The sequence below is a fragment of the Aptenodytes forsteri genome, unplaced genomic scaffold, assembly GCF_000699145.1.
Source record: "Aptenodytes forsteri isolate BGI_AS27 unplaced genomic scaffold, ASM69914v1 Scaffold166, whole genome shotgun sequence".
Lineage (NCBI taxonomy): Eukaryota > Metazoa > Chordata > Aves > Sphenisciformes > Spheniscidae > Aptenodytes > Aptenodytes forsteri.
In genome coordinates this window covers 7,805,487-7,820,978 of record NW_008796110.1, presented here as the reverse complement: position 1 = coordinate 7,820,978, position 15,492 = coordinate 7,805,487, and the positions used below count along the sequence as shown (strand labels likewise).

General features: G+C 37.6%; 1 protein-coding gene across 2 annotated transcripts in view; it reads left to right on the top strand.

The window, feature by feature from the left end:
- Positions 1-15,492, top strand: part of MDFIC (MyoD family inhibitor domain containing) — a 52,863-nt gene that overhangs the window by 26,515 nt on the left and 10,856 nt on the right. For both annotated transcript variants that reach the window (XM_009286820.2, XM_009286821.2), the window contains one exon: positions 11,761-12,036. In XM_009286820.2, the coding sequence (XP_009285095.1) occupies positions 11,761-12,036 (276 nt within the window). The remainder of the gene's footprint in view (positions 1-11,760; positions 12,037-15,492) is intronic.

Below are 15,492 nucleotides of genomic sequence, written 5' to 3'. Positions count from 1 at the left end.
CTTTTGATGCAGCCCAGGATACAGTTGGCTTTCTGGGCTTCAAGCACCCATTGCCAGGTCACGTTGAGCTTCTCATCAACCAGCACGCCCAAGTCCTTCTCCTCAGGGCTGCTCTCAATCCATTCTCTGCCCAGCCTGTATTTGTGCTTGGGATTGCCCCGACCCATGTGCAGGACCTTGCACTTGGCCATGTTGAACTTCATGAGGTTCTCATGGGCCCACCTCTCAAGCCTGTCAAGGTCCCTCTGGATGGCATCCCTTCCCTCCAGAGTGTCTGATCGCACCACACAACTTGATGTTGTCAGCAAACTTGCTGAGGGTGCACTCAATCCCACTGTCCATGTCGCCGACAAAGACGTTAAACAGCGCCGGTCCCAATACCCAAAGATTCATGTTGCAAGAAGCGCTGATTCAAAGCATGGGCCTCATCCAAATTTAAATGCTACTTAGAAGTATTTTTAAACAATAGGTGAACTAAATGAACTTCAGTGGGCCAAATTGTGTAGTTTTATAAGTCGAAAGAAATATTTTTTTATATTTTTAATAGAGAATGAAAATGATTCCATATGTAATGTTGAACGCTTTACAACATGTTGGAATAAGAATACTCTCTTTCTGTATGTTAGAGATAAAAAACAGTATTCTGCTGCTATTCAGTCAGTTCTGCAGTATAAGGACTTGCAGGTGCTACTGGTCTCTACTATACTGAAATAGTTCGAGCATAATAATGCCATAGAGATTTGTATCTCGTTTCATGAACGGAGTGGAGAATCAGAATTTTAGCTCAGTTGTGGGATGAAAGAAAAAAGTTGTACGGGTAATTTCATCCTGTTAAGACAATTTACCTGTTTCTTCAGATAATCTGGTACTTTCTCCTTTGTGTTAATGTGTTTGTTTCTCTGAATTTTTGTACTTGTAGCTGTTGGTCACTGATGTGACACTGTATTTTTCTAGCAGGACAGATTTAGAACTGTGTGGCTCAGATATCAGAGCTTTCTTGTGAATTGTTTGAGCAGCTTATGCTTTGCTTCCTTTCAGGAAACTAAGTGCATCATTTTTCCAGGAAGTTTGATCTTCAACAGGCACGGTCAGCAATCTGACTTTTGCACTGCTCTAAGGGATGTGTGCGTGAGCAGCAGGCAAAAACTCATTTAGCATATTTTGTTTTACTATATTGAATTCATATAATGGAGGTCGTGTATGAAAGCTTAGCCAGGATGGGTGGGTTTGTCCAGCTGAGTCAGAAAGATCATTTTGGTAGAATGCACTAAATAAGAAGTAAGTTAAAAACATTTTCCTTTGTGCTAAGTATTGGTGACAATGATTACGTGTTAAGCACATTCAGCTTTGAATTGAAGAAACAAATCTCTCAGTTGATAAATTTTTACATTCTGAAATATATCATTGCCTTTCCCTTCAGCATCTGAAACTACTGTTTTGGTGTAAAACAAAGTTAAATTGCCTGTGGGGTGGGGGAGGGAAAGGGCGGTGAGCTCTGATGCAGAGATGCAGCCTTTACTCCATGGCTGCCTGCAGTTTTGAGTGGTTCAGGGTGTGAGGGGGAAGGAAAAAGAATTTAGGCTTTCCAAGGACTCTCATCAGAGGGCTTTCCAAGGTGTATTCTCAAGAATCTGATTTGTACAGCTTGCACAAAAACATTTTGGGTGAGATTTTGCCATATCTCTTCGAAGCACACCAAAACAACTGGTTAAAAAAAAATAAAAAGAGCTCTCATTTCTGGGTCATCCTGATGCCAAGCTGGAACATTAGTTGCATAAAGCAGCCCAAGAGCCAGCTTTGGTTATGGCAGCTGTGCCTGGTCTTTCTGTGTGTGACTCAAAATCCTTTGGTGCCCTCGGGTCCCTGGAGTGCTTTGGGATGGGGAGGCGCTGCTTATCTTGCCTGTGGGCATAGCGGCCAGGTGGGATTGGTGACAGGGGTCATCTGCCCATTGCCTAGACTCTGCTTGCCCTGAGGGAATTCCTGTAGCCCAGGGGCATCCGTAGCAGAGACTGACTCTTCTCAGTGTGTTTAACGTTGTCTGTGCAGATACACGTTGCTTCTCTTTCTTCTCACACTTTGTTTTTTCAAGATTGGGAAATAGATGGATACTTGCTGCGCTCTCTACTACATTTCCACTTCTTTTTTCCCACTGACAGTCACTATTAACCGTCCAGTCTGTAGTAAGGACAAGCTGGGTCATGAGGACTATTGTTGTGGACTTCAAGTCCTCTCCCTGCTTTCTGACACAGAATTTCCATTTTCCATCATGCTGCTGTTGCTGAATGTGGCTGATTTTTGGCCTGGGATCCAGGAGCCCCTCTGACCTCGAGCAGAAGGAGAACTATTGCTTCAACTCTAGATCACTGTGCAAATACAATGCGTTTATCTTCATGTTATTTCATTGCTTACCAACTTGTGATTTATCATTTAATTATTTTCTTACTTGTAAAATTTGTAGCAAATACTTCAGCTCTAGTGGGATTTTACCTGTGATTTTTTTTGTTTCTTCTTCCCTACTCTTTTCTGCCCTCACAGATTGAAATGGCTCAGCTCACTATGTATTTTTCCCCTTTCTGTCTCCTTCCCCTCCAGTGCTGTCTTTTTCTGGGTGGTTGCTCTATGCTCGTTTTTCTTTTGATGATTTTGCCCTACTATTGTTTTATTAATGTAAATTCCCAAGTTTTAGCCTGTTCCTTGTGGTTACTGCCCATTTGCTTCTCCTGTTCCATTTTTCTTGCAGCTGTGCTTTGTCTTTCTTCCTTTGGTTTTCTGGTACTTGGTATCAGCTGATGCCAAACTTAGCAACAGCTCTAGGTTGCTAGAAAGAATAGCAGAGAGAACATGAGTGCAGCAAAGGGGTCAGAAACTCAGATATCAATGTATGCATTACTGTTTTTGTACTGATATTCTCTGTGTTTTCCTGCTACCTTTTTACATTACCCTCTCTGTTGCTGTCCTGTTTTTACTCCTGTTTTTTCTTTCTGCATCTTGTTAGTTTGTTAATAGTAGCATTGGGTAATACTTAAAATTATAGAGATGACAAAAGACAGAGCACTAAGAGCAGGGGAGCAGATTCACACTTGAAGTGGAGCACTTTTTGGAGTCTTCTGAAATTCTGTCACTTACATGAGTGGAGGACTAGAAATGAAGGGAGCAGTGAACATTAAGGGAATTGCTCATTCCAAGCATTTGCCTTCATGTTCTTTTTAAAACCAAGTACAGCCAGTTTTTGTATGTATTTGTATGAGTTTAACTGAACACTGTAATCTCGTCATCTGAAAAGTCAGTATGTATGGTCAGTGGAGAATAAACCTGACTTTTTGAGTATTTTCTCACTCAAAGGCAAATGGCTAGGGCTAGGCTGAGAAGCTATTTGCCTCACCATCCCATGTTTTTTCTTGCAGTGAAACGTTGTCTAGTTTGTCAGTGATTGGTTGGGGTTTTGAGGAAGGGAGCAGGAGGTGGTGGAGCCAAGAGGACCTGTTTGCGCACTTGCCCAGGTTACGGCTGTTAATGACATTGAGGTTATCTCTCCTGTCTGGTACATCCTGCTGTGCAGCTTATGAGGCAATACCCAGCAAGAGATATCCTGTTGTTTGTAGCTTCTCTTTGATGTTTATTATTTGATTTAGGAACAAGTAACACAATGGTTAGGGGCCTCAAAACTGTTCCAAATATTTGACTTAATGTCTTAAGTTCCATGGGACATCAGTGTGTCTTTATGCAGTGGTATAACCATATGTTGTAATAGGTACTAATTGCATAACTGCTGTAATTGTCATGCCAACAGCTTGGATTACTTTTTTGAGTCTAGTGGTTAATTAACCTTCCTTTTAAAATTAAAGCTGCAGAAGCAAAGCATTCTGTTCCTCGGTGAGATGGGATTCTATTGGGTTGGCACTCCTTTGTATCCTTTATAGTTTTGGGGACTGTGTTCACGTTTACTAAATTACTGATTGTTTGTGTTTCAGAAATAGATCACTTTCAGCACTTTAGAAATGAACAAAAAGCCTAATTCTCTGATTCTTAATTTTTTGTATTCTTTTGTTCTCATATCCAATTTCTACAAGCCACGGTGCATTATAAAGATTTAACAATAACAAGAACAACAGCAGCAAAAATCAAGTAGATCATTATGCCTCTTAATAAGTCACCTATGTAGAAAACATAGGAAGAAATAACTAGGTGTTTTGCCTTAAATAAAAAAAAAAAATTACCTTCAGAAATAATTGATTAATGTGTAAAACACAATGAAATGTTGGAATGGTGACCATGAGTTAACCTGCTATTGCACACGTCTGTGCAACGATTGCCACTGCTGTAAGCAGTTGTAGTGCTATGAAACATAAGAGCAAATAGACTGCAGTTCTTTTCCAGTCCTCTAGCAGAATGTATGAGGAGAAAAATGGATAGATAAAGGTTGCAAGTGGAAAGCTTGGAGTAAAATTTCCCACTTTTGACCACAGCTTTATAAAGAAATTTATTCCCTAGGTGTCTGAATGCCTGTTACCTACAATGTCCTGTTTTGTGTTTGGCTCTTCTCTTGGATTTTTCATGGCGAGCTACTGCTGCTTGTTTTCAAGAAATGAAAAACTGTATGCTACAGTAGGAACTATATGTCACTTCACGTAGATGTGGCTTAACAATCATAGCATCATGGGAATCTTTATTTCTAACTATATTGTGATCTAGCAAGAATTTTCAAAAAACATCGCTAACGATTGCAAGATTTGTGTATGATTGTCCTGTTTTGTGTTTGGCTCTTCTCTTGGATTTTTCATGGCGAGCTACTGCTGCTTGTTTTCAAGAAATGAAAAACTGTATGCTACAGTAGGAACTATATGTCACTTCACGTAGATGTGGCTTAACAATCATAGCATTATGGGAATCTTTATTTCTAACTATATTGTGATCTAGCAAGAATTTTCAAAAAACATCGCTAATGATTGCAAGATTTGTGTATGATAAAGAAGGAGAATTTACTGATAATCTAATGGTAATTAGAAGACAAAAGGATATTTGGATTTTGAGATAATTGTTAAAAGATAGGTAATTAAAATTGTTAAGGATTTACTCAGTTCAGCAATGATTACAAATTTGCTGTTGCAATGATTACAAATTTGTCATTAAAAAATCAGCAGGCGTTTCTTCGTTTTGAAAAAACACGTCAGAAAAGAGGATTTGTAAATAGAGAAATTCACTCCACATTTTCAGTGGGAATGCCTATCAACTTTGTAAACCTCTGGCCACCAGCCCTTTTCATGCTTCCCTGTGGTAACTGCTTCTTTCTGGCTATGTCAAAGACATCTTTATACAATTCCTGCAACCCTTCAAACAGTGTGTGAGGTCCTGCAGTGCTTCCAAAGGAAGGCACTGCAGGTGTCTTTGCACAGATTTAAGAGTACTCTTGGCACCTTCTCGTGCACTTGTGTCGCCTTCTCAACCCGTAAACACACATGCACACATGCATTTGCCATTCTCGTCAGCCCTTCACCGACTGAGAGCTGACGGGATAAAATGTCTTTTCCCTTTGTCCCCTGCCAGCCCCATTTCTGTTATACCTGGTGTTCCCTGGATGTGTTCTCAGACGTATTTTAACAAAGTGTTCTCAGTGTGGGTCCTGTAAAACTCGTACCAGCAATTTTACTACGGTATTTTCATTACAAAGGACATCCTGTTTCATAATAACATATTGTATTCATTTTGAAGGTGTCCTCATGTCTTACAAGAAGCAATTCTAAAAAGGTGGTTGATGCTGTTAGTTGGTACTTTGTTTTCCTTGTAAAGTCAGCATGGTATAAAAAATTCAGTGTAAAAAATTGATTTTAAAAGATAGATTGTACCTTGATGGTACCTTGTTATTTAGTTAATGTATGCCTTCTGTGATATGGAAGCTGCAGTAATGCTATTTATGTCCTAGAAAATATTCAAAAATAATTGCTGACAAAAGCCACTTCACAGGTTGACTCAGAGGTACATCTTGTAATCTGAATGTTAATATTCTGGATAGCTAGGCAGAGAAAACTATTGATGTAGTTTGAAGATCCATGTAGAGACTAGTCAGGATTTTAGTTAGAAAAGTGGGGAGGGAGAGAGATTGAGATATTTGAGTTCTCCCAGTTTCACTGAAATTTTATGCTTATTGAGCGTATGAATGCATACAATTTGTAATGTTTTTGAAAAGGTAAGTTTTTTTGCTAGTCAGTTGGAAATGTTGCCTTTTATATCTCAGGAATTTATGTCTTTTCCAGAAGCAATTTGGAATCACCTTAATTTTCCTCTAGAATCCAGGCAGCCCCTGGTTTTACTGTACAATCCATGAGTATCTGTCATATGCTTTATTTTTCCCCTCAAGCTTAGGTCTGTGTTACAAAGAAGTACTGACAAAAACCAGAGGCCTGATTCTTACCTCCCTTGAATGTGGTCTTCTCCGTGTGATCCATGCAGAGGGTGTAGGAGCAGCTACCACTGAGGTCAAACAATTTCCCCAGCCCAAATTAACATGTAGGTCTCGGCTTTCAACATTCACGGACCCAAGCAGGACCTCTGTATTTCCTAAAAAGAGCTCATCCTCTTTTTGTAGTTGCAACTGTTTTGGGAGGCAGAAAAGTGTGGAGGATGTTTTGAACTGAAGGGATACTTTGTATTTTCTCAATATTTGAAAATCCCACAGCTTATATTTTTTTACACCCAGGAGTCCTTCATTTTTATTCCTCCCTAGTCCACCTGCAAAAATACTGCTTCTGTGGCCTGATCTGATGTCATAAACTATTGTGTCATGAACGAAGAAAAACAGCGTTCTTGCCTCTCTGGGTATGCAGTCAGATGACCCAGGCTGTAAACTGGAAAGTATTTTTTCCATCGGTGGCATTGGCCAGCCTAGCAAACTCCACGGGCATCTGTATCAGCTGCCTTGGAATTGCTTTTGATGTGATTAGGCTACTAATTAGCTGTCTCAATTCTTCTCTCCCTCCTGATGTTTTCTTTTGATTCACTTTGACTCCGACGAGTCTGTATTCCGTGTATGTTTGTTTTTGTGTTTTGTCTAAAATCCCTAATGATAGCTTAGACTGTCCTCTTTTGGTTGAGAGTTTCCCTGTGTTGACATACATTTTTCTGTTAAATGCATGCATCAGGATTTTTCTCCTAAGAATAGCTGTTATTTTGCAAGGTGTAAACAATGTATTGTCAGCGTGACTATATAGGTGCATATTCATTTAAACTGTGCTAAGGATTTTACAGTCTGAATGAGAATATGCATAGTTACTTCAAAACCATCAAAACCATAGTAAATGTTTAAGTACTCGAATATTTATTCACCAGATAGTAACCTCACAATTAAATTATTATGTAAAGTCAGTTAAATAACAGCAGAAGTTATTGTATTAAAGCCCACTTTGCAAGGAAACCAATGACAAGGAAGCAGTGAAACACGCTAATAGATTATATGCTATAGCAATATATTGCCTTTTTATTGCTTTTCCACAGGCAGCAGATTCATGTATAGTTATTACTAGCTACATTATCCACTAGTTTTCTATCAAAAAAGATTCAGTCTATTGAATCATTAATCCAATATTTATCATTCTTATTGAAAATCCACTAGTGTTAGCACTGTATAAAATATTGACTTAAATCTACTGGTTTTGCTAAAGATTAAAAACATATTAACCTAAAAAGTACAGTATTTCTTAGGACATTTGAAACTATTCATTGTGGATATTTGAAATGACAATATTTCTATGTTGTGTGAGGAATTTTTTTTTTTTTAAATCTTTCACATATAGTAAGTGACCAGTGCCATCCTGATTTGAAGATGCTGAATGTTCATCCAACTCATATTTGAAATTTTGATGTGTATTGCATTAGTTACTGAATATCAAGAATAAAATTTTTGCTCATACATAGAGTGTAAAATGGGATCTTTTGTAGCAGCACACGGCCTGTTTAGAATGATATAACAGGCGCTGAATGTTCACATATCAAACAAAATGCCATCTTTCTGTAGAAAAGAGGTGTCAAAAAGTTTCTTTGTACCTTTAACGCATGTGATTATGTAGTACAAAATGCAGAGTTTGTAAAATTTCTTGAATATACAGGCAAAAAATGAATAATTCAAAACAACTCATAAGTTCTACATTCTATTGTATCTTTTATAACGCAGGCAGAAGATAGCATTGTGTTCCCAGTAGAGCTGAATTTGCACAAGTTACACCTCTGAAAATGCCAGATGGTCTATGGTCTACTTTTGAGAGCTGTCACATATGTAAAGATTTGAAAAAAGAAAGACAGCTGAATGAGAGCAGTGGATCATTAAAGAAAGAGTGAGAGTCCCTGGGTATCACTGTGTTTTAAGAAGCATTGTGTCGTTCCCCATATTATACCTTTTTTTTTTAAGATATACACAACCTTTAAAAAATAAGGTAAAAATATTTCTGTTTTAAACTGAGTGGTTGTGGCTTAATCTTGGAACTGTCAATTCCTTTTGTTCTTTATGCTAGAATGCGGTCATATGGTTCCTAATTGGTTTCAAGTGTGTGTTAACCATAAGATTCAAGTCTCCCTGGTGCAAAATTATCAATAAAGTTAAAATAAATTTAAATTTAACTAATCCAACCATAAGATTTAAGTCTCCCTGGTGCAAAATTATCAATAAAGTTAAAATAAATTTAAATTGAGATAACTAATCCATTTGGGGTTTTATTCCATTTTGATTTGACCTGCGTATCACATGTGAATACTGTAAAGCCAGTCAGCTAAAAAGTTGTATGTTAATGCTAAAAGACTGACGTAAGAGTACTTTGGGAACAGGATTATTAAAAAAAAAAAAATACAAAAAAACCCCACTCCCTCCCCAAAAAACCCTTAGTAAAAACGGTAATAAAAGCAAACAAAAATGACTGTTTGGATTCCCCAAGACTTCCCATTCACCCACAGTTTGACAGAAACACACCTAATTTTGAAGATGGAATTTTGGATAATTTGTCAAGTTACTGTATTGTAGCAAAGCACCAAAAATACACAAACAATTACAAGCTGCCACCACCTATTTAGCTGGCTTGGAAAAGGTCATAACTGTCAGTTTTAGAAACTTGCGTGTCCAGACATACAGAATTTTTAGTATAGTCTGTTGCTTTTATTTACTGAGGAAGGTTAACCCCTCCCCAGTATTTCTAGGTTATTGGTGCAACTGCACCACTCCACAGTTCGGAATTGTAGGCAGCGGCACGGTGTGAGGAAACACCGTTACACGGAACATGAAAAACACTGTTCTTAATAGTACAATTTACATTTAAGTGGGATAATGAAAATGAAGCTATGGGGAGCTATGGGTATGAACTTTAGAGAGTAAAAATTTTGATTCCTGTTGTTGCTAAAGATTTTATTTTTGACTGTAGTTAGGTCTACATTGACTATTTTTAAAATGGAGGGATTTGATTAGTTTTTTAACAAAATTTGTTTTGCACGTATGTGGAAAGATGTCCTACACAAAGGGTTCCTGGTAGTATACTTTTAAAGAATCCTGTTGCAGGTAGGAGAAAACTCCCTTAAAAACTTGTTTTGGAGCTTTTATGATAGTCTGGAAATGTTAGCAAAATATATGCTACAAATGGAATTCCAGAGTGCAGAAAGTGCCTTGCTTATGCTTCTGTTCATAGGTTTTGCAAGCACTAATACAAAATTGAAAGGAGAAGCAGTTTCTGTATTGCCATGGAAAACTTTTTGGGCAACAGTTAGTTACTGTTTGGGTGTCAGCATTGCGCTCCTGCTCTATTGGCTTGGAGGTCAGTGAGCAGTTACTGCTGGTAACAGAAGGGAATGATCTTTGTCTTCTCTGCAACATCTTTGGGGAGGCCGAAGCATAAATGTTTCTCCCAGCCCTCCCTTTCCTGCAACACAAAATGATCACTTTTGTAAAGTAGGTTGAATCAGGGTTACTCTGACCTAGATAGATCTGGGTAGTCTAGGGTATCTTCTTAAAATCTTAGTTGCTGTGATGAAAAAAATCAAATGGCAAGAAAAAATGAACCAGTTCATATTTAAGCTATTATGAAAAGTATCTCTTTTTGCCTGTGAACGTGACCAGGAGTTAAAGTTTAAGATTTATCTGAAGTTTAATCTGGGCAAGTTTATGATAGTTGGAGGAAGCAATGGTATCGGTGTCCTTGATAAAAGGGAAGCATTGAGGGTTTGTTAGGCAAATTCGGAACTGAGAGTCTTTTTAGAGACCATGTTGGTCTGTGTGTCCCAGTGGTATTTGTCCGAAAGTTTGGTCACTTGTACCTGAAGTGATCAGTGGAGATGTTTCTTTTAGAGGAAGCTAACTATAATTATCTATACATATTGTTATCTTGGAGACAGTGTAATCTACGTACGAAGTATACTGTGAAATCATCTGAAAATGGATATGAATCGTCTGAAAAGAGAATGAACTGCAGCGCTGTTTTTTCTTTACTGCTGGCACTGTCTAATCTCTCTTCAGTTGAGTGTTCAGTAGAATCTGGGCTTTTTCCTTGACATGAGATTTATAAATAGTTGAAGATTGGACTGTCTGAAAACCTCTTTATGTCCAAGCATGATACAGTAGTGTTTTGATTAGGAGAGGTGATTGGGCTGATGCTTTTTGATTATGAAATCTTGTTGTGTTACTATGTGTATAATTTAATTAGTTTTTGAACGAAGTCTGCATTTTTTTTCTAAATAATTGGAAACTACTCTTTTTATTACAAAGCTTTACATAAAAAAAAATCCCGCATCTTTTCTTTTCTTTAGATACAGACTTTAAATACATAGACAATGTATTTTCCATGTTATTAAAAATACACTCCTTTATGATACCATAGATCAACAAAGAATGGTCAAGTTTCGTGCCCTGTCATTAGAATGTACTCTTGGAGTCTTAACCAGGCCACTGCAGATTTCTGCCTTGACAGGTTTTATATTTTTTTCCTTTGACCATTTCAGTTTGTTGCTATTAGAGCTCTAACTGGCCCATTGCAGCCATTTTTAAAATTGTGATTCTGAATTGAGGAATATGGGTGTGGGGGGACTCTGGCCTGCCACAGCTGTGCGGTGTTTGAATGCACGTTCCTTCTGGTTACTGGATCACCTCCTCCACAAAAACAGATTTTGATTGGTTTTGTTCTTCCCAGCAATCCACAATCTTTATTAATTTAAGCTCAAACTGTTGTTAGTTACCTGGATACTCCTATTCTTCTCTAATATACTGGTCTGTGGTGGCTCACTGTCAGGGGCCACCTACCTTGTCACTCAGGTTATTTTCTGAAGACTGACAGGTTGGCCAACCTGCAGCTTCACTTCTGTTACTGCAGTCGATATCTTCTCTCCCATACCTTTTTCTTTCCTTCTGTTGCATTTCCCTCCATTCTTCATTTGGCTCCCTTAACCCAAGTTTATCTCAGTTTTGCTACTTTTTCTCCCGTTCCTGATATTTTCCTTCTTCAAATTACTTGCCTTATTCTCTCCGTCTAATTCACAGAGCATTGCGAACATTTCCGTGCAGTGACGAAGGGGGAATCTAGGCCTCATACGGACATGAGGCGCTTTCTGAATACCTAATAATTATTTTTAATCTAGAGATCTTTTTTGCTTTCTTTTTTTTTGATGGGGGAATGTTAACTTTTCAGTCTATTCTTTGATCAATATGAACAATGAAAGTTGCCTTCCCAGTCTAGCCTAAAGTGTTCAGTTATCACTGTACAATTTAAATTAACCCTTTCTTTCTTTAACTTTAAGCACAACCTCAACGTTTGCCTCAGCCGAATACTTCAGCACTGGAAAGGGGTGAGGAAGAAAGTGGCAAAATCCAAAACGGCCATGCGGGTCTGAGTAATGGAAGTGGAATTCACAACGGGGTCAAGCACGCACCTGCAGACAACAGAAAACTTTCGGCTCCTGTTTCAGAAAAAATGCACAGAAAAATTCAGTCCACCTTGTCTGTCAACAGCAACAGCAGCAAGAAGAGTAAAATAAGCTCTGTGTTTTCTCAAAAGCCAGGTACTTCACCTGAAGGTAAGCAGAAATTCTTATTAAAAAAACCCAACTGAATAAAGACTAGCCAAACCCCATTCTCACTAATAATTACACAACCAACTGAAAATAATTGAAGAGCATGACTCATGCTCCAGAAGCAAATAGAAATCATTATGATAAAACACAAGTTACTTCCCCAAAGGAAAATATTAAGTATTTGAAGGAAATTGAAGCAATGGGAGATTTCTTGCTTTCAAACATTTGGCCAACATAGTCTGATAATGTTTTAGTCTCTCTATTTAGTATCCTGAACTGATAGAAACTCCTGTCAACATTGTCACATATACACCAGAAAAAAATGTTAAAGCACTAGTTCAAAGCATAGTAAATACTTAAATCTAGTAATAGCAGGCCCCATGAGGGTAGAGTTTGCTTTTGAAAATGTGCTGTTAGCAGATATTCTGACTAGCCATGAGGTCTGAACACTAGATAATAAAATTTGGACCTGTGCTTCAATGTTTAACGTGCCTTATGCTATATTTGGGCTGTAAATAATTTGCATGAGAAAGGTTCGTACTCCCTATGCGCAGCTTAAATAATCAAAAGTAAATAATTTTCCTTATGTTTTAGCTGTGTGTGTATGTTTTCACTGCTTGCAATTACTCTAATGGTCCCAGAGTTCCCGAGCCTCTCCTCAATCCACTGCCTTCCCATTAGCACTAATATACTCGATGGGCTTTGCTCCTGCCCGTTCCAAGAGGGGTGCAGAGGCTCTATAAATTTTATTGGTTTGAGGCAGGCATAGATGTGACTGGTTAAAAAAACCTCTGGGGGTTGGCTACAGACACAGATTCTTAGAGAAATGGGAAACGGTACTGTTCAGTGATATGGGGAGGATTCTCAGCCTAGATGAAAGGAAGAGGGATCAGAAGGACTGCATGTAGTGGCCTGAATGAAGCCTACTGATGTCAGTGGAGTGACTTCTCTTGACTTCAACTACTTCAATCAAACCTACTGAGTGAATCTGTGTAGTAATATCATGAACAGCTTAACTTGGACTGTGCCATGGGCTGGTCTTCCTTGCTGTGGTTTATTTTCATATTTATCTTCAAGAACCTACTGTTATTTTTCTGTTGCACTTTCAGTCCTCTGAAATTTCTTTCCAAAATCACAACTTCATACTTGCTATATTCCACTTACCTCTTTCTGTTACATGAATTCCAGTTCACCCTCCAGCCCAATATTTTTCTTATATATCAAAAAACTGTAAGTCAAGAGACCTAGATCTGTTTGCATGACTGGTACAAAGTGCAGACCTCTGAATTTAGGAAATTCGACCTTTGAAAAAGAAATTACGGAGTTCTAAAGAGATGGTGCCTGCCCTGTTCATGCCCTTATACAATTATTTATGGCAAGCACTTCCCTTTTTCTTCTAAAATTATATTGGAATAAATACAGTCAGTGGGCTTTTTGTTTGTTTTTAATAACGTTGGCAATGATTATATCAAATTACTGAATGATTGAGCAGAAAATTAATGAGATACCTTCAGATATAGCTGTAAATTCTAATGTCTGATTTTAATATCCCACACAATTGTGTTAGTTGCCTGAAACTGACAATATACAATTTTTTTTATATACAGTCAGAAATGTTGATGTTTTTAAAGGTATGTCTGATTAGAATATAGATAATTACATTGTGTTGTCACACTGTCTAACTTATATACTTTCAAAGTACAGAAATACAAGGTAATCCTTACTGTCACATGTAGTTTCTTGAGTCACCTAATAGCTAAAATTAAATATATTCGTTACACATCTAACATTGTAATGTTCTCATTTTGAATGTGGGAACTTGGATATATGCTCTGAATAGCTTGACCCATGCTGCTAATATCTGCTGCTCTTAAGTTTTCTGTTGTGAAGCACAAGTTTTATTGCGCAGTGATTAAAGTATATCTAGGGTATTTGTGTCTACACATCTGCATGCACACATGTACAAGCCTTCTGACAGTTTATTCAGCTTTTCAGTAATTTACCCTGTAGGGCTGTGTGGGGAACTATAGGCTATAACTAATATTCTTATCAAGCTGTTACCTTGCAGGAAGTATCAATATATACATAATTTGTTCTATCATCCATCAGTTTTTTGATAAGATGCATAATCAGAGACTCTGGCAATGGTCAGTTGAAATATCGAAAATAACACAAAGAAGAGATCACTATTTAAGGAAAAATTATTTATCCATAACTTAAAAATAATTGTGTTCATGAATTTAGGAAATGTTAATCCCTTATGACTACTTCTGGAAGGCTACACTTTAAAACTTGGTATAATTAGGTTATTTGTTCAAAGGCGTTTAATTGCATTTAAACCAGCAATATATATACCTGATGAATACATCTAACTATACAAAACCAGAAGAGTACACTAGTAAGTCCTGTGACTGAGGATTGCATAGACACTCTTTCAAAATGGTATACACAAATTAATTTGAACCTAACTTCTACAGATTCTTTGTATTATGAATCATACTTTTGTGGGCAAAGAGGTATTTCTGTGAGCAGTTGTCTCTTCTGATCCAATGACGTTTCTGTAGAAACTATTGAAAAGGTTTACAGGAAGGTGGAAAAGATAGGAAACTATTGGAAATTGTTTGCAACATTGCTTAACTACTTGGCTTTGCTTTAACTTGTACCATGTTGACCTCGTAAGCCATTGGTTACTGCTGAAGAGCTGCTGGGTTTGAGTTTACTTGAAGATGTGCGTTTGTGTTTGTGCACATCTATACAGTATAATAATATAACTTGTAGGCAGTTTTGTATGTAATCTTATGCAGAAGGAGATGAATTATATTAATTTTTGTACTGTGAGTATTGAATAATCAATCACCTGAATTAACTCAGCTACTTCAATTTACTATAGTGTCCAGATAATTTTTGTAGAAAGAAATACAGGTAAACTTGAACACTTTCAGATACTCCAATTCACTTTAATTTTGCTGTTCCTTATGTACGACCTTGGATTTTATAATCCAATTTATACGTTGGGTTTTTTTTTTAAACCTGAAAATACATGCCATGGTTTTTTACTTCATCTGCCTTATGTTCCACCTTGAATGCTCTGCTCTATTGCCAGTCAGGAGAATAACTGGTTTTGTTAAGTGAAACAAAGTGGCCAAAGAAAAAAAGTAGAGTATGTCCTCTGAAGGAAGAAAAGTGAAAATTCTGGTCATCAAGCTGAGTTTAGACTAGAGAAAAGAGAAAATATTTTTCACTTTTTCTTATTCCCTCCCAAAAGCTGCATTTTTCTTGTTTCTTCTTAAAAGAATCATAGAATCATAGAATCATTGAAGTTGGAAAAGACCTCTAAGATCATCGAGTCCAACCGTCAACCCAACACCACCATGCCCACTAAACCATGTCCCTATGCCTCATCTCTACACGTCTTTTAAATACTTCCAGGGATGGTGACTCAACCACTTCCCTGGGCAG